This window comes from Phycodurus eques, chromosome 20, assembly GCF_024500275.1.
Source record: "Phycodurus eques isolate BA_2022a chromosome 20, UOR_Pequ_1.1, whole genome shotgun sequence".
Lineage (NCBI taxonomy): Eukaryota > Metazoa > Chordata > Actinopteri > Syngnathiformes > Syngnathidae > Phycodurus > Phycodurus eques.
Window position 1 is genome coordinate 3,763,983 of NC_084544.1, and position 19,213 is coordinate 3,783,195.

General features: G+C 43.8%; 1 protein-coding gene across 5 annotated transcripts; it reads right to left on the reverse strand.

Annotated features, from left to right (window-relative positions):
* Positions 1-427: 427 nt before the first annotated feature.
* Positions 428-15,784, reverse strand: rxrba (retinoid x receptor, beta a). Of its 5 annotated transcripts, none has more exons than XM_061665534.1 (13): positions 15,658-15,784; positions 14,815-14,992; positions 13,865-14,100; positions 13,466-13,616; positions 13,023-13,202; positions 12,308-12,328; positions 11,268-11,428; positions 11,061-11,190; positions 10,722-10,854; positions 9,315-9,350; positions 7,074-7,165; positions 6,898-7,003; positions 428-5,898 (listed from the first exon to the last, which is right to left on the reverse strand). In XM_061665534.1, exons 2-13 carry the CDS (start codon positions 14,828-14,830, stop codon positions 5,751-5,753), a joined length of 1,410 nt encoding a protein of 469 aa, XP_061521518.1. In that variant the 5' UTR covers positions 14,831-14,992; positions 15,658-15,784; the 3' UTR covers positions 428-5,750. The 5 variants fall into 5 exon arrangements, with proteins under 5 accessions (XP_061521518.1, XP_061521519.1, XP_061521520.1 ...); XM_061665535.1 differs by lacking the exon at positions 15,658-15,784 and adding an exon at positions 15,414-15,616; XM_061665536.1 differs by lacking the exon at positions 12,308-12,328 and having other exon boundaries at positions 15,658-15,783.
* Positions 15,785-19,213: the final 3,429 nt, after the last annotated feature.

Consider the following 19,213-nt stretch of genomic DNA (forward strand, 5'->3'; position numbering starts at 1 on the left):
CCAGACAAAAAACAAACACCTTCTCCACCATCGCAATCCGCACTGCTGATGGCATAAAATATTTTAGGCCAAACAAACATGCATGTTTTTATATTCAAGTCTTTACATTGTCTTACACGTGTGTCTGACTTTGACCATTAATAGTTTGCATGTTATGGGTAAAATAACTAAGCCGTAAGGGACGAAGAGGAAACTGTGGCAGAGAAGGATGAGAACGCTCACAGGTATGCCGCCTCCTCATTGGCTAGGAGGAGGAGTTAAAAGAAGACGACCAGCCTCCAAAACTCGGCAAGACTAAAAAGGTACAGTCTTCCCTCTGGAGGCCGAATGACAGCAGTGCGGCCCCTCAGTGGTCAGCCGGAGCCCTGGGGGTCCTGCTGGACTGACTGAGGCGTGGACCGGACAGAAATAAGGAAATGAAAAGCAGTTTGTGTACAGTATTAAAAGCTTTACTCAGACATAATACAACAAACAGAAACAAGAGTCAGAATTAATGACTGGAAAAAAACAAAATATTTCATATTTTTCTTCTTTCAAATCTCCAAAGCACACAACAGTCACGGGGCTCCACGTTTACGATGGCGCAAGATACAAACAGGACAAAAAAGAAACGTGAAAAAGGAGGGACATGTTTCATTTGAATTGGAAAGTTGATGCATTTGTTTAATACTTTGTAATAAACAAAAGGCTGGAAGCACAGGGGAGACAGAAAATAACAGTGAATTTCATTTTAGCTAAGAGTAAACAATTAAGGAAGATTCTTGCTCTACAGGGGGAATTATTATTATTTTTTTTTTAGTTTCCTCCTCTTGTTGACCTTCAAAAGTAGCATGTAGCTTTGACCTCCTAAAACAGAGCACATGTGGACCACGCTCACCCTCTCGGGAAAAGAAAGCGCACCTGCGCTGGCGGCGTTACCCAAGCCCAATGCACAAAATCGTGCAGTGGAGGAGGGGGGGTGGGGGGGGCGGGAAAGCACCAACGCTCTGCAGGTTAAGCACCAAGATGGGCCACTAGCTGCGGTCATACAGTGGATATAAAAAGTGTACACATCCCTGTTGGAATGCCAGGTTTTTGTGATTCAAAAATAAATAAATATATGAGACCAAGTTAATAATTTCCAAACATTTTCCACCATGAATGTGACCTGGTTTTCATAATTTTGCATAGACAAACATGCGCAAACATCTCAGCTCATTTTTACTTCCACCCCCTCAAGTATATGATTTTTTTCAATGAATTGCAGAGGTTATCTATAAATCAAATTAACAGTGGAGAAAGTTTTGAAACGATTTATCTTGGTCTCATTTTCAGTCATTCAAACCTGGCATTTCAAATAGGGTGTGTAGACTTTTTACAGACACTGTACTTTCTTTTGACCGGACCCTCACACACCAGCTGCCACTCCATTCCTATGAGAGACCCTTCATCAGCTCAGAAAGAAACCGACAAGACCCGCTCCTCACTTGGGCGGGGGCTACGTCATCTACCAATGTCTTGATATACATGGCATCCATCTTTAATAAAAAACTCACTTGGTCTCAAACAGCATCTACAAACGTAACAAAATATACGCTCACCCATGACAATTATGCAGGGGTTCTCAAACTGGGGTCCGTGCACCATAGGTTTTAGAGGTTTGACAAATACTTTTCGACAAGACCATTATGTCGTATCAAAGTGCAAACCTACATAAATTTGACATCGCTGCATATTTATTTTAAAGTAAAAGGTAAAAGTACCACTATTCTCATGACATAACTTTGTTTTCCTCTAAAAAACATGCAGTTGCTATTGTAACATTACATTTTTTTCCTCGAAAATAGCAACTAATTAATTCCCACGGCATTTAGGGGTACACATGGTAGTTATGTTTAATCCGGTATATGTGCAACTGATGTGGCAAAACAGGTCGACACACTGAGCCCGAACCGGGACACTTACCTTTTTTCAAACACAAGATGTCACCACAGCACCAGACAAGACAATAGCACAAAACACCACTGTATACGGATTATAATCCCTCAAGAGAAAATACAATTTGCACCTCTCGCGCCAGGGGCATTGGGGGCCTTGGAAAAAATCGTCCTCTGAACCCAAAAAGTTTGAGAACCCGTGCATTTGTGGTCATCAAGTACAGTAAACACATGGGGGGGAGGAGGACTCTTATCTCCGCAGAGCCCTGGAAAGCTTCACATTGTTTTACGACAATAATGTCACACGAGTGCGCAGATGAACAGCCTAATCCGCTCACGCTTGATTGGAAGCTTCATTAATTCATTGAGAAAAAGCAGCTATGGCCAAAAAAGATGATGGTGGAGGGCTGGGTTGCAGTAATAAAGCAGTCAATCTCGCACAGTGGATCCGGGGATGGGACGCACTTATGTAACAGACCCCACTCCATTACCACAACTGAGCCCCTGAGAACTACAGTGGGCTAACATGATTGTCGTCTTTTTTTTTTTTTTTTTTTTTTTTAAGTGCAGAAACGATTAGAGAGGGGGCATATCTCTCAGATGAATACTGGTCTAAATCAAGGTTTAGTTCCAATTTTGACATATGGGGACAGTCCATTATTCCACTCAGCACTTTTCGCTGATTCAGTGCAACACTGGACCAGCATCCCAGAAAGTGAGAATGATAGAAGACTCACAAAGTAAATGGTGCTTTAGCTTGGATGCCAGTGCATCTGCAAGTTCTTATCTGTGAATGTAATTTATCACATTTCATGAAATGTTGATAGATTTGACGGATGCTTGGATTTAGACCAATTTTTCACAAAATGTATTTTTCTTAGACCAGTTTGTTTTCTTTCTGACCAGGATGCAACCTATGAAATTGAAGATGACAGTTGCGTTGTGGACAAAAGTGTAAGCATATCATCAAAATGCAAAAAATCTGAGGAAAACCACAATTTCTGTAAAAACAAGTATCTAAAAAAAAGCCATACGTTTTAAATTCCCCACATATACTCCATGTTAAAACCTCAACTCACTCTCCTGCAAAACGACAAAAGTGGAGTTAGCCCACTCTAGCTCTCTGTGGCTCAATTAATATTTTCCGCACAGTTCACATTGCATATTTGTGTCCGGTCATCATCATCAACGTGAAATATTGGCATTTAAGGTCATTACGGCCCCATCAGAAGCAACATGGCCGACCGCAGCGGCCTTCAACGCTCCGCCGAGGAAGCTTCTGGAGGGTAAACACAGTGAGCTGTCAATCACGCAAAAGGTGAGACAGCTCGCATACGTCTTGCCGTGTTAAAAATCTCATTTTTGGGGTTCGCTTCTAAAAAGAGCTGGTTAATAAAAAAACATCCTCTAAACCAGGGGTGGGCAACCTTTTGTGCTCAATTAAATTAGACAGATGGGCAGGTCATTTGTAAATGAGGTTAAACAAAACAAAAAAAAAAACATTTAAATAAAAAGTTTTTAAAATTGCACTTTAATAATAAAATAAAAAATGCTGATTTAATTCAATAGAACAATTATTTGAACTGAATTTTTAAAATATTTTAGCAATTAATTTTATGCAACAGGACGGCTAAATTCATGCAACTAATAAAATAAATCATGTTCATTTAATTGTATTTATAATGAATGCATTATAATTTACAAACAAATTAAGCAAATTATGAAAATTTACGTGAAATTGTTCAAAACAATTTGAATTATAGAATTAGATCAACAAACAAAAATACATTTTGATTTATCAATTTCAGTGAAAAACTTAATATTAAATTAACAAGAAACAGTACTCTTGATAACGCAAATGCGCGGTTGGTCGGATTAAAGAACGGAGCTGCCGTAGTTTGCCCACCCCTGCCTGCGCTAAACGCAAACTCAATGCCTCCATTCCCACAACTCGCTCGCCAAAGAAGAAAAGCCAAACATTGAAAAAGAAGCGCCTGTCTTACAGGTCGTCTAACGGCGGGCCAAGTCACACAAATGCAAAAGTCCTCTTTGAGAGGATGTATTTGGACTCTCTAATACTTATCTGCTTCCACTGACTGTTTCGCTGCCCGTCTACTTGCATACTGTGCATTGATTGCATTGGTGTGAATGTGCAAGACTGTGTTAGATATTTAGCACCTATTCCCTGTCCATAGAGCCTCACCGCTGCCCACAAACCTCTGGACGAGAAAAAAGCTCACGATAATGATCATGAAAGCCAGAGCAGTATTGCTGAACACTGCTAATCACGTTTGGAGCTGCGCATGGTTAAAAATCACAGTAAAAGTCAAGTGCCAATTAAGAACACGGGTGCAAAGACTGCAGTTTGGGACACAGTCATTAATTAGATGGGGAGGGGGGAGGGGATATATATTTTTTTTAATCTTTGTTGGAGTCAGGATGTCACAAACATCCTGACTACTGGCGAGCAGGATGTTTGTGATTTTCAAGTCCTAATATTTACACATCTAATGTAGAAAAGTTGTCAAAGTGCCAGGTAGTCAGTCGCGCACAACTCATTCGCATCCTAAACTCTGGTCCTTTGCTGCGTATGTCTATGCACAACTACTAATGTCATCAATTGGGAGAGGAAGAGGGGGCATAGAATATTGCAATATTACAAGGTCCAATCATCTCTTTCTTTTCATGCCACTATTCTATGGTCGCAATTAGGTGCACCGAGCTTATTTCACCGCAACCCAAAACGACATTGTCATTGCTCACCATCACATTGAGCTCGGCGTGCCTAATAAACAGAAATCGGGTTACATTTACATCGTCACACACGACTGATCTCTGACTAGATGCGGCAGCGAGGAGGAGCGAGAAAGCCAACACGAAGTACCTTGTCTCGGAGACGGCGGCTATTCGGAGGAAACGTTCACACAGGTACGACTCACAAAAGTGCAAAAATGACCACCGGGGGAAGGACGACGTCCGGGCTATTAAAAAGAGAAACCGACCCGTTTGGCGTGAAGCTCTCAACTCCCTCAAGCTCGTCAAACTGCCAACCGACTGCCAGAGTAGAGAAGAAACAAAAGATCAAATCAAAATGAAACAAAAAAAATATATATAAATTCAAGTCATTCGTTTTGTCTTACAAAGCCCACTGTGCGGACATCAGGGATGGAAGGACAACGTTAGTCATTCAAAGTGCTCCCAAACCCTCCTGGATTTCAATGCCTTGGAAAAAAGCTCTCATTTCATGAGTACAGTACTTCAAGATAGAAACCAAAAACAAGTTTCAGCATGATAATGGAAATACAAAGCATTTATAATACATTTTAGGATTAAGTTGATAAGGAGACACGCTGGTGTGACGGCGGCGAGTTGATTGAAATGCTACGCACCTGATTGGAAGCTAAAAACCATCAATGAACCCAGCGGATCTAAGATACAGAGGCGCTCTGACATGAAGGCTAACTCATGTTTAAGACCTTTACCACTCACACATGTGCATATACACACACTCCGAAATACATATATGCATATGTATGCACATATTCGACCGTTTATATGGGTAAGAAGAGGTGAAACACTGAGTACAAGAAAGACGGTGATATGAGCGTATAGTTAAAACCGTGTCGCCTCTGCAAGTTAGGTGTGTGTGTGTGTGTCTGTGTGTGTAATACAGCGGCTGAACTGTGTGTGTTTGTGTGTGTACAAGTGTGAGGGCTACTTGAAGCCCAGCAGGTGCGGCAGTTTAATTAAGTGAAGCTCGACGAGACCGACTGCGGGCGGCATGCGGCTAATCCCGGTGTGCAATGCGGCCTCCTGACCGGCGGGCCGGCTCGCCTAGGTGAGCTGGTGAGGGGCCTCCAGCATCTCCATGAGGAAGGTGTCGATGGGCGTGTCGCCTATCAGCTTGAAGAAGAACAGGTGCTCCAGGCACTTCAGGCCGATGGAGCGCAGCGCCGGCAGCCGAAGGAGGAGCTTGGCAAACCTAAAGTCGGATGCATACGACGTCAATATGAGACAATGGACCAATCTAAGCATTAGTATAGCGTTCCAACACATTGACAATTCAATTATTTTGAATGGTCCCAAACCAGTCTCCGTATTGTCTGTTTCTTTGTCTTCTCAAACACATAACCAACAAGAAGCCTGGTTTATGTTTGACCAATTATTTGTGAGCTAAACTGTGAGGTCAACGCAGTTCACCCGTCTTTGTGGGTTAGTGACGAATGAAGTTAGTTGTTCTCTTGCTAGTCCCTTTTTCCAAATTCTATCAAAAAGATAATCCTTGAATCCAAATGGAATAGCCAGAGCTCTCTCCGTGATACTTGGATTCATGAAGTTGCGTCTGCACTCCGCACCGTAGCATACTGGTGGGTTGCCAAGTTTGAGCGCATTACAAAAAAAAATTCTCTTTCAAAACAAAATAACTTGCACACACTACGAGAAAACGCAGATTTTTCCCATGTAAACAACTCAGGGCGACAATGAGCGACAATTATAAATATGGTTAAGTATTATTGTAAAACAACATATATATTGTATTAGTACGGTTTGGCAGCAGCCAGCTGTATCTCGCTTCCGACCTGATAATGTAATTTTTGTTGTGACAGCTCATGTAATACGACTGCATTTTTTGACTGGCCGCTACATCTGCGACGCTGTTCCCCTGCGATTCAAACTCTGAAAACTAGTTTCAGAATCCCGCACACGCCGCGACAGTTCCGTGGGGTTCAGTCGCGTCGCTTGGTGTGCGGCGGGCTTAAGACTTGTCAGTCCATGGGTAACAAGTCTGAGTCGAGCTGAACTTCACGAACAGCGAGTCAAAGTCAAGGCGAGAGACTTTCCTGAGATTTTAGCCAAGCAAGTCCCAAGTCTTGAATTGGTGACTTAACTCTGACTCGAGACAAGTTGTTTGACTCGAGTCAGACCACTTCTGACCAATCACACAGCAGCTTCTTCACCCGTGTGTCACCGTGGCGCGTACCTGCCCTGCTGGTCCGGGTACTTCTGCTTACAGTAAGTTTCCAGAGACGCATACACCCGTTCTCTCAGCAGCTCCACCTCGCTGGGGTTGGACAAGCCCTTGGCATCTTCATACGAGAGACACCTTGAGAAACACGACAGCGTGGACGCGAGGTCGTCGCGTTTGCTTCTTCGTACCTGGATTGAAGAGGATGATGGCGCGCAGGCAGCCCAGCTCAGTCTTGTCCATCTGCATGTCTCTCATCTTGCTCACCAGCTCTGTCAAAACCCTGCAGAGGAACATAAAGGGGGACAAGGAAGACGGTAAGAAGAGCAGCCTTCCTCATCACTGTCCATCAAAGCGCCAGTAGTTCATGCATTGATGCCACACAGAAGACCGGGCGCTTCTGTAAAAACCTCACTTGATGCGTAACGAAAACTGCATATATTTACATTAGCGCTGATGACAACAGATTTACATTTGATTGGTCAATAAACAAAATCAGTCATGCACACGAGCACAGAAGAAGAGGCGAGGTGAACAGATATTTTTCTTTCCTTTGCAGTGTTATATCCATCCATTTCTCACACAATTAAATAAAATCACCATTTGTGCTTTCTAATATCTGTCTCTGAGATCAGTGTTCCCCAACTGTCATTGAGTCGAGGACCATATTGTATATTGGAGAAACCTCACGGCACACCACCAAACAAAGATGTCGGAAAAGTATGCACTGCTTTGTGTTACAAGGCTAGATTTTGGTTCCAAAAAGAAAAGTAAATGAATAAATGAAGCAATTAAGATATTATGTAGGACCGCCCATGTAGGCAAGGAGAACCACAGTCGCCGATGCACTTTCAGCCATTTATTGAACAGGACAAAGAGTCAAACACTCAAAAATAAAATGAAACACTTGCAAGGAGCTGCTGTCAGCCACAACTCACGCCCGGACCCTCCCATGCAGACTAAGCGGCCAACCAGGCTCCAGCTCCTGGTTGTCACTCACTAGGCCACGCTCCGTAAATGCAACCATCCAACTAGGACTGGGCGAATATATGATCGCGATCGAAGATCGTGTTCAATTTCAATCTCGATATCAACTGTTTGCGTATTTCCTCGATGTAACAGGGCGGGAATGTGCATGACAACAGCCAATCAGAGCTGTCCTTTTCCTGCTCCACTTACGGTTGATCGCCCAGCCCTACATCCAACACACAAACACTCCTCTCGCCTCAAATTACTTACATATTGACTTAGTGTGAAATCTGGAACGGTTTAAATGAACACAAAGCTATTATTCTGTTGTATGAACGGCAACAGGTAGATACACAGGGTGTCTTATGGCATCTAGTGGCAGAGCATTTAATTGTTCTGCCTCTCATCATCATACGTAGCTGGCATTCAGAGATTAAAAATAAATAAATAATTTTCAGACCAATTATGTGAAACTGAATTATTTACTCTGAAACACCTGATAAGCTCTCATGGCACATGCGGCACCATTGTGTGGTTGGGAATCACGAGCTTTACACCCCCCCGTCCACACACATGCGTACAACACAACTCTCTCGTGACTGGCATAGCCTGGAACAGCTATTTGGCGCAAGTGTGTGACCTTTTACGCTTGTGATGCGTACACCGGTGAGCGGGAAGAAAGCGGAAGTGGTTCTGCCAGGTATGTTGTGGATGAGTGGCATGTGGTCGGAGACAAAAGCTTGGCAAGCTAAAGGTGCTGCTAACTTTTGTGTATATGCTTGTACACCCATTGATCATGTTTGCTGCTGAGGCCACAGTCAAGCTTGTGGTTTGAGAGAGCACGACAACTGCCCGTTTTCTTTACTTCCATGCTGTTAATCTCACCGGACGGAGAAATCCTACATAAACAGCTGTACTTTATTTGGGGTTAAACAGAGGCACTTTAAATGGTGGCAGGTGCGTGCTGACTCCCATGCAGCATCAGTTTGAATGGGATTGGTGAATTCTGAACAAAGCCACATTTCCAGTTATAAGAGTGCACACACTTGTGTAACCACATTATCTCAGTTGTTTATTTTTACTTCCCCTCATGAAAATATACATATATATATTTTTAAATTGAGTTGTACAGGTTATAGTTCACATCAATGGTGGAAAAAGCTTGGAAATTATTTAACCTGGTCTCATTCTTTTATATCAGAAAAACATGGCAGGGGTGTGTAGACTTTTTATATCCACTCAGTGTACACAAATCACTCTCACTTCCTTCTAGTGGTGTTAACAGACATCACCCAAAGCTACAAAAAAGGTAAATTAACCTGAAGGCAGCGATAGGAGCGTTCAGCACACAAAACATAGCACAGCACACATATTTATGTTTGTGATCTGTCTGACGGCTGTGTTTTTCTCAATGGGGTCTGCAGAGGAGGGGTTCAAGGAAAAAGTGTTTGTGTCGTAATTACCTGTCAAATATGGCCCCAACCTCAGCATTGTGCGCCCTGTGTATGCAATCACAACGTGTTATTACAGTGTTATTACACAGTGACATCGCTAGTACACTTGTGTTTGGGCCCTCAGCAGGAGCTCTTATTTCGTGTAAATGTGTAAAAAGGCCAGCATGGTGCGCCACTGGTGAGCACATCTGCCTCACAGTTCTGGGGACCGGGGTTCAAATCCCGGCCCCGTCTGTGTGGAGTTTGCATGTTCTCCCAGTGGGTGCGTGGGTTTTCTCTGGGCACTCTGGTTTCCTCCCACATCCCAAAAACATCCGTGGTAGGTTGATTGAAGTGGACCTGATATCTGATATCTCTTAAGGAATGCAAAAATTGCATCAAGCTTTAGGGTCACTTGACATACTTTTGAGAACGTGAAAATCAATTTCCAACACTTGACTTTTTTTTTCTAAAATAATAAGTAAACAACAATTAAAACATTGCCTAACGTTAGGATTAAAAGGGGGTCCTTGGAAAAAAAAAACTTCCCCTGTTAGTGGTCCCTGGACCCGAGGTTTGAGAACCCCCACTTTAGACATTAGTGAGCTATTTAAAAAAAGAAGTCTACACAAAGTAATAAACTGTGGCTACTACGTGGGAGTTAAAAAAAAACACTTACATGCAAAGAAAACATTTGCACTTTGGATAAATGTAAAGGTGAACAATGACAAGACATTTGTCCATTTTGATTGTGTGTGTTTAATTCTTTAGGTACACTCCATCACTCTCACAAAAGCTTGCTTCTGGGCGCAGCGACCAAAGGACTGTGTAATTAACAGCGGAGCGACACATTGTGATTGGACAGCCATTATTATCTGCACAGCGGATTTTTCAGTCAACTAATTATTTAGAAGGGAAACATCAGACCAGCCAGCTTTTTTTTTTTTTTTTGGACACAGACGTTTTACATTAAGTTAGTAAACATCAGGCAGCCATTACTGTATTATTTGGAGTCACGAAAGTGCCTCACTATAGAGTGCGTGGGCAGAATATTTATTAGTCACCAGGCTAGGCTCCCTGTATGGCCGCACACCAGAGGCAAAATGGGAGGAAGCAGCAGCAGCCAAAAGAACACAGCAGGCGCAGCCAATCACGCTCCGCGACTAGTCATGTGATCTCACTGGTCACATGATCCAGATACGTGACAGCGGTGCGGGATATGCAGCGTGAAGCCAGAGACTGATGCGCGTGTTGGACTTCAAGACGGATGTGAATCTTCATGATTGGATCTACCTGCAAGATTCCCTGTGGACTAATACTGGTTCAAATGGAGATCTTGGAAAAACTACGGTGAAGATCATCCTTCTAAAGTTCTGTCACCTGCTCATGTGTGTGTGAGTGGTTGTATGCGTGCGACTCCACAAACGTGACGGCTACCTGTCAAAGATGGCTCCGACGCCGGCGCTGTGAGCACTGCTCCGATGCACGTGGAGGCCGGTGGCCAATAAGATCCCGTCCTTGACCGAGATGGAGCGGTGGGAGAAGGAGGCGATCAGCAGCTCATTCCAACCTGTCGACGGGAAATTTAATTTCATTCTTTACATGTCGGGAATCAACTGTGCCTTTTCTTCTTTTTATATACTTCATATATACTTTATACTTCATCAAGGAGATGGCCCTGTACAATTAATTTACTGTGAATTGATGTGAGTTTGTCAGAACGATTTTTTTTTTTCGGTATCTAACTATGCTGGAGATCTTTGTGATAAAACCCACCTGCGCGAAGCAAGATAACCTGGTCGTCGAGGGGCAGTTCCGAGAAGTGGGGGATCCTCTTGGCCCACTCCACCAAGGTGAAGAGCTGCTTGTCTGCAGCCTGGCAGATGTTCGTGACGGGGTCGTTGGGCTGATGAGGAGCGGTAAAGAACATCTGACGATAGCACGCGTGTCGAGAAACGCCATTCCTTTGGTTCGTCCACTCACAGAGCTTCCTCCAGAGCTTCCGTCGGCGTGTAGCTCCGTCTTCTGCTCCACGGCCATCTCCGCCTCCAAAATCTTCTCCACTGGCATCTCCTCGTTGACCATGCTGGTGGACTCCACCTCGCCCTCGCGCTCTTTGTTCCTCTGACGCTCCTCTTGAACCGCTGCGGAGTGGGAGAACGGGGGTGAACAAATAGAGAACGAGTGCAGGGGTGGAAAAAAATAAATTTGGGGGGCACAAAAAAAGGAGATGCAGGAGAGATCTGAGATATCTGTGTGTGTGTGTGTGTGTTTGTGTTAGTTATTTATTTTAAATTGTTTAACCAGGAAAGCCTCATTGAGATTTGAAATGTCCTCTACAAGAATGCATAGTCATGCAGACAAAGGTTTCGCAACTGACTCGGCGAGATGCAGTGTGTCTGTCTACATTTGTTGTTGCGCCCTTTGTGCTCAAATATCCATTGCTTATTGTGTAATAACGCCATCACATCGACTCCATTCATTAGCCTTTCTCTGGCATTTTGCAGTGTGTGTTAGCATTAAACTAGTGGACATTCAAAATTATGTGGTTGTTTTAAATACGCATGTAATTGTCTTTGATTGGTTTTAAAGTAAACTTCAATTAGGGGTGGCAAACAGCTATAATCCTCTTTTCTGAAGACTATTTATGCCAAACTGTTGCTTGTCAAGTTGAGTTCACTGCCGCCATGTAGCGCTCACATATTAAAAAATGGCCGAGCAACAGCTCGAAAAACTCCTACTGTAAGTCGGGTCATTCGCTAGTCAAGGTACTACTGTACTTCCTTGACACCAACTGCAACTTTCCTATCAGCTAGGCTTTGGTGCAATCTTGTGGCATCTTAGGCCATTTTTCGAAAGAGCACAAAAATACTGTATGCAGAGAACCACAAATAGGTGACTTTTTCAGCAAGTTTGGGAAATGAAACCATCCCTGTAGTCCAGGCATGAATACATATCGCTGCCCGTCGCTCGCTCAATTGCACCCACGCAAGCACGCACCCGTCCCCCCCTCTTGTCCTTACATCTGTCGTTCATCTTAGCCACTGCAGAGGGGGAGGGAGGGGGAGGACGAGAGGAAACACAAAGAGGAGGAGAGGGGGAAAGGGGGTTAGTGTTTGCAAAGCTTAGCCACCCCCATCTCCTCCTCTACCACCATTGCTTTATCTCCCGGCAGCTCGGACTCAATCATTTACAACACACACTCTAGTTCGATCGAGTTTGAGAGTTAAAGTGGACGTGGAGCTTCTTTCATGCCCCTGACTCGGCTCAAATGGGAGAATCTATGAAGCATCTCCATGGCAACTGAGAAAACGCCATGCTTGTAACACAAATCACATGTTTAAAATCAACTCCCCCATTGAATTGAATGGAAATGCCATTAATCCGTTCCAACTAGGGCTCGACAGATTAATCGGCCGATACTAGCCCTTCTCAAATCCATTTTTTTAACACACTAACAAATTACAACATAAGACAGAGAAAATGACATTTAAACCAACAACAAAATAAGTGCAAATTAAGTCTCTCGGAGAGTAAAAAAATAAAAATAATACTGAATGACAAAGTATTGTAAAACAGCCAAATGTTCTGCCTGTAAGTCATATCTTTATTATTGTAAGCATTAAGGGACCAAAAGAGAAGTTATTTTATTCATATATATATATATATATATATATATATAGACACACATACATCTCTCTCTCTCTTTCTCCCCTGTGACTTTTTACTTTGGCTTACCTTCTCTCTTCATGCCCATGGCCAGGCACTTCTGGTAGCGGCAGTATTGGCAGCGGTTCCTCTGCCTCTTGTCTACCATGCAGTCCTTACTGTCCCGACAGGTGTAGGTCAGGTCTTTGCGCACCGTCCGCTTAAAGAAGCCTTTGCAGCCCTCGCAGCTGTACACGCCATAGTGCTTTCCTGGCGGGAGAAGCCCAAAAGAAGAAGGGGGGGGGGAATAAATAAATAAATGTTTGCCAGCTTTTTCAACCTTGTAAACCCAGTACGTCCAAACACTTTTTTACAACAAAAACACACCACCAACTACTGTTTTTAGACAGATTTTGCACGTTTTCATTGGTTGTTTAGCTTTGCGGTGTTGACAGACGGTCACATCGTGTTCATAAGTAGTGGATCTATGTGGTTTTCACGGAGCGAGGAGGACAGTGATGAGGACTAGTCACCGGAGGATCGGTCGCCGCAGATGGAACAAAGGCGTTTCTGGGAAAGCATCGGGCCCGGGCTCTGCCCCGACAGCTTCAGGCCTATCGGAGGTTTGACGTCGTCTGAGCTGCTCACAGCGTGTAGTCCTGACATGGACACTGTGGAGTTTATCTAAAGGAAGGACAGGAGCAGATGACAGCAACAATTGGGCTTTAAAAAAAAAAAAAAAAAAAAAAAAAAAGTAATGAAATGAGGAATTATTACTTACTCTAAGCAAAATTGTCTACCAATAGAAGAAAATTTGACTTGGCTTTGACTTTGAATAAGAATCAAAGCTAGGCTCAAAGACCCCCACCAATCTTGATATGAGATCTTTATTTCTGATGATCTTCGTGCAAAATATTTTTAGGCCCACTTACTTGCGGACTACTAATAGGACCGTAGCCGACCGATGGCGTGCCCGGCAGGCAGGGAGAGCCCAGCGAGGAGCTGATGACCGAAAAAGGAGAACCGATGCTACTGATGGGGCTGTTGACCCCGGCGCTGGAGATTGGAGGCAGGGAGGTCATAGAGGCCGCCGCTGACGGCGCCAGAGGTGGCGAGCGCTGGCCTGATGGCGGGGAGGACACCGACGAACTGTCCGGACTCTGTGAATCTGGTGAGAGGAGTTTTAGTCATGTAAATGAGTGATTGTGTGAAATGAGTGAACGACTGTGGGAAGTACCTTAGTGTGCCCTAAGAGATCATCAGGTGTGCCACAGGAAATTATCCAATTTCACGCCCAAAAATCACAGTTTGTTTTATTTTTATTTTTTACGACCAACAATCTAAATTTGTCAACCAATCTATTTAGATTCAAACCCCGAACTTCATAACTGTGACGCAGCCGTACTTATCAGTAGATAGTCCTACCTCCTTACAACTTTAAACACAATAAGAACAACATGGATAAAAGAATACACTGGATAGATGGAAATGCCATAGAACAGATAACAACTAGCATTGATTTCATAGTCATAACCCTTTAAACAAGTTGCATTTGAACACAAGCAGTAGCAACACATGCAGACAGAACATACAAGTAATAACCTTTCAATCGCGTGATCAATATTTGTTTGTCCACCAAGTTGGCGGATGAGATCAACAGGATACTCTATTCAAACACTCCAGAACAAAACAAGACCTCAACCTCCTTTATGGCAATGCGGAAAACTATCTTTATCCTCTGCAAAAAACGACTATTATTATTTCATCTTATTTGTGTCTGTCTTCTTCTGTGTTGTCTGGAACAGCCGCTGAAGGACTGCCTACGATGTGATTCTACATGGTGTGCATAGTAGTTTTTGTTGCGGTTGGCCTTGATTCTCACCTCGACTGTCTCCCATGGTGCTGGTGCTGGTGCTGCTGCTGCTGCTGCTGCTGCGTGCGGCAGGGGGGGGCCCCGGGACTCACTGACCGCTGCACACCGTCGAGCCTCCGCGTCTACAAACTCGAGACCGCGGACTGCGGCCGGGGCCGGAGCTGCTTTGGGGGAACCAAAAACGGCTCTGAAATTCCAACACATGCAAAAGGGGAATTCGTTAGCTGCTAATGGGGAGCTAAAGGTGACAAAAAATAAAAACGTAAAACAGCAATGAGCGTCTTCCATACGGGAGTGTGTCGTCAGTGCTTATGGCCAAGACAAAATATTGTGCGTATTTGCTGAATTTGTTGTCTCTTAAATAAAAATACTCAAGACAGCTGTTCGGCAGATGCCAGCTTGTCTTGTGCGGGGAACCAAAATATGCTAAAGCGACATTAATTATGCATCAAACCCATTTCGCCGACTCGCAAAAATGTGCAGCTTGTCTGGGCTGCCAAATTAAAATGGATATATTTTTTAATTCTAGTGTTTCGCTAGGAGCTAGCGTCCACATAGCCATAACGTTAGCTCGCATTGGAACGTCTTTACCTGCCGCCAGGACAAACCTTTTCTTTTATCGTTGGGCAAAAAAAAAGGTCGTATGTGTGTTGTCATAATTCCCCAAAAATGTGCGTTCACTACTCAAAAGTTGACAAAGCGAGAGAGGTGCTAACCCATGCTAGCTGCGTTAGCTCCATGCTAACATGTATTCGCAAAGAAGCTAACGCCAAAGCTAAAGTGTGTCCGTCACCCACACCCGGGAAGGCGAATGTCGCAAGGTTTTTGCGCAAATCAATGCGGTTTACTGACGTTTAGCGGCGCAGCTTCCACGCATGAATCGATGTTGCCGACTAGGCCCCGAGTGTCTGTCTGCCGCCGCCGCCACCGCCGCCCCCCCTCACCCTCACCACCAGCAGCACAACGCACACACTTAGGCCGGCAGACAGCCCTCCTTCCCCCCGCCAGGATGAAAACATGGTGACGGTTGTGATGGAGGGTTTGGCTGGTGCGTGCTATAGCCGCAACTGTACTTTCAATGGAAATGCTACCAATCCGCTCCAGTCCCCCCCCCCAAAAAAAACAAAAACAACACTCCATAATATTGTACTTTATTAAACCATAATGACATAAACCTATATGCCCCAACGCTTATTTTCACTATTCGCAGTCAGGCCCGGTCCACTGTTTAATTAATTCATTTATTTATTGACTTATTTGAGCAAGTTCGGGCTCAAAACATCATGTCATCGACCCGTTGTCATGGTTGTTAGCGCAGCATGCACAGGAAGCACGCTAACCTGTTCCGCATATAGCAGATTAGATAGAAAACAGACAGAGGGATATACTGTTCATTAAGACGTCTTAACTCCTTTCAGTATGGCATTAATATTACTCGTTCTATGCAGACGATAAAGAACATAGGCCTATATTGTGTGTCTACATGTTTGCTGCACCGTTTGTGTTCCATACGCTGCTCAAAGGGTTAAAGCACTGCCACATAGTTGCTAAAAAAAACACTAACATTAAGATAGCAGACTTAAAGACTAAGCTATGTGGTTGCTTTAATACACAAAGTGTAATTCTCTTTGCGTTCTGTTTATTTTGACAGGAAACCTCAACTAATTATAATTCAATGGGTATTGTGCTGCTTCTGGAATGTGCGCTGTGGCCACCGGGGGCAGTATATTCCGTACCTCTTTGCCTCTTCACCTTTCTGGTTAGGACTCGTTATTTAGCTGGAGTGTTTTGCACTTCAGGGCCACCGTATACAACTGCACTCCTACTGCGGCCTCAACTGATGCTGCTGGCTGCAGGATCCTTGCAGCTGGCTTGTGTGTGTGCGTGTGTGTGTGTATGGTCACGTTGAGCTCACTTGTCACTGACCGGAGAGGTGAAGAGCCTAAAACAAGTTCAGCTCAGTTGCTAAAGAGGTTACTGTAGGCCACCGGGGAGCTTTGAGTGATTATTATTGACAAGGGGAAGAAAAGATCAATGCAGTCGAAGACTCAGAATGCAGGGAAAATTGAACTCAATCCCACAGTGTTTTAGTGAGGCATATTTGTATTTAATATTTGCATAGGTTAAGTGAAGGCATGTTTACTTCGTTTAATTACATCAATTGTTGCTATCTACCTACAAAGTGAAAACCTAAAAGTGTGTCTCAGTCATTCCAATATGAATCCTTTCACCTGTTACATTATTATTGCTGGTATATATAAATCTATACTTTATTCATGGAAAGTTTACCTGACACTATCAATATTTCAGCGACAAATAACTTTTACTTTTCCTATGTGTTTTTTTTTTGTGTGTGATTTAAATCTGGAGTTGGGCTAACATTAATTAGTGAGGTGTAAAAGTGAGGACATTTCAGAAATCAATTAAACGAGGCAAACAAACAGCAACTAACAAAACAAACATCTGATGAAAAAAGTTTAAAAAAAAAAAAAAATCTAAAAATATATGCGTTTACAAAAATAATGTCTTTGTATGTACTGCACTACATCATACTGAGAGTAGAGCGGTTCCAAATATTTTGACGCACTCATGTTGCTAAAACACAATTCTCATATTGGATCTCAAACCGAGTGTCCCCAATGAACTAGCTTTAGCTCCGTTCAGCAGCAGTCAGAATAAACAACTTAGCAAAAATCCATAATCATTTTGGGGGGGGGGGGGGGGGGTCGTATTATGGGTGCATAGCAAACGTTTGATGAAAGACAACTCACATTTCAGAGAGATAAAGCTGTTTTTATTCACTCAAAACATTAGCATTTCACTGGGTCAACCACCAAAACAAGTACATTATTTTAAAAGATAGATAGATAGATAGATAGATAGATAGATAGATAGATCGATCGATCGATCGATCGATCGATAGATAGATAGATAGATAGATAGATAGAACGCAAGCCAAATAGTATATAAAGTAAACATCTATCTTTGACTTATGTGAGGATGCATTTAACGTGTACGAAGCCAACTAATTAAAAGTGTTTCTCAAATTGAATGACATCTTACATTACAAAAAAAGAAAGACAAAATATAATGGATCTTCATTAATAAATCAGATTGTTCTTATCTGACTATATGAGAGAAGAAATTTGAACGAATGCTGTACCGGCGCTCCAGCATGCGACGGACTAGATGTTGGTGTGTGCGTGTGTGTGTGTGTGTGCGTGCGTGCGTGTGCGTGTGTGTCTGTGAGTACGTGAGTGTGAGCGCTGCGTGAGGGATTAGCTGCAGTGTGTGTCCACTAGTGATTAGCCTGGTCAGTGGGCCTGTTGTGCATTCACTCCGACCATTAGCATATTAATGCTCTCTCGCTCTTGATCCCCCCATCCGCACCCCTTCTCCCCCGTCTCCACCTTCACCAACCCCCAACCCGCCCCCTCGCCCCCCGCTCTTTCTCTATACATATTTCCCACACGGACTTGTCACTTCCTGCAGCTCCCGTCTATAAATCTCACCCGTTGCTGACAATCCAGCTGCGTGTGTACGGAGGTGCTCGTTTTCCCTCCGAAATTTTCCCTCCTCTTCCTCGATCTTTGCCTCCCTTTTTCCATCCTGTGAGGAAAACGCACGCACACACACACACACACACACACACGCGCACTCACACTGGCAAATTAACGGATCCACACACAGAGGGTAAACACCCACGACGACACTTCCAGTGCCAATTGAACACGTCCTGGTCCAAAATGTGAGCAAAGCAGCTGCTTCACATGCCCCACTTCCTCAGCGGGACACCCCTGATCCACAACCACAGCCTCGACTTTGGACCAAACCGGCCGACGAGATAACGCATGCAAAATCTATGACGTCTTTTAAATCACGTCTTAAAACTCACTTTTACAGACTGTCTTTATATGTAGAGTTGTCTTCACCACCACTTTTTTTTTCACCAACCTGCGTCAGTCCTCCTGGTCTCGTTCCATGTTTTGGGGTTCTTGCATTGTGGTATATGATAGTTCCTATGACACTTGCTATTTAAGCTTGTGATTTTGTGTCATTTTGTTCTATAAATGCGTCCTGTTCTGTCAAAACACTTTGTAAACACGTTTTAAAGGCGCTATATGAATAAATGTTAAGTTCTACTTGGATGTAGCGTAATATGGGCTCACAGTCAACATCCGCCTTGATTCGAAACCAAGGTCCACTCTTTTCCCAGTTCACCCTTCGACGACAGGGAGGGGTCAGGGGCGTGATGTCCATCCACAACTCCTGGTTTCACCAAGGCAGACGCAAGAATTGCGTTTGGACAATCAGCTCCGGACCCCCGTCCTTAATTCTCGGCCGGTGGTCCGCGTGGTTCGCCCCCAATGGTCCCTTCCGACTCTTTGATGAAGACCTTTGGACCTTT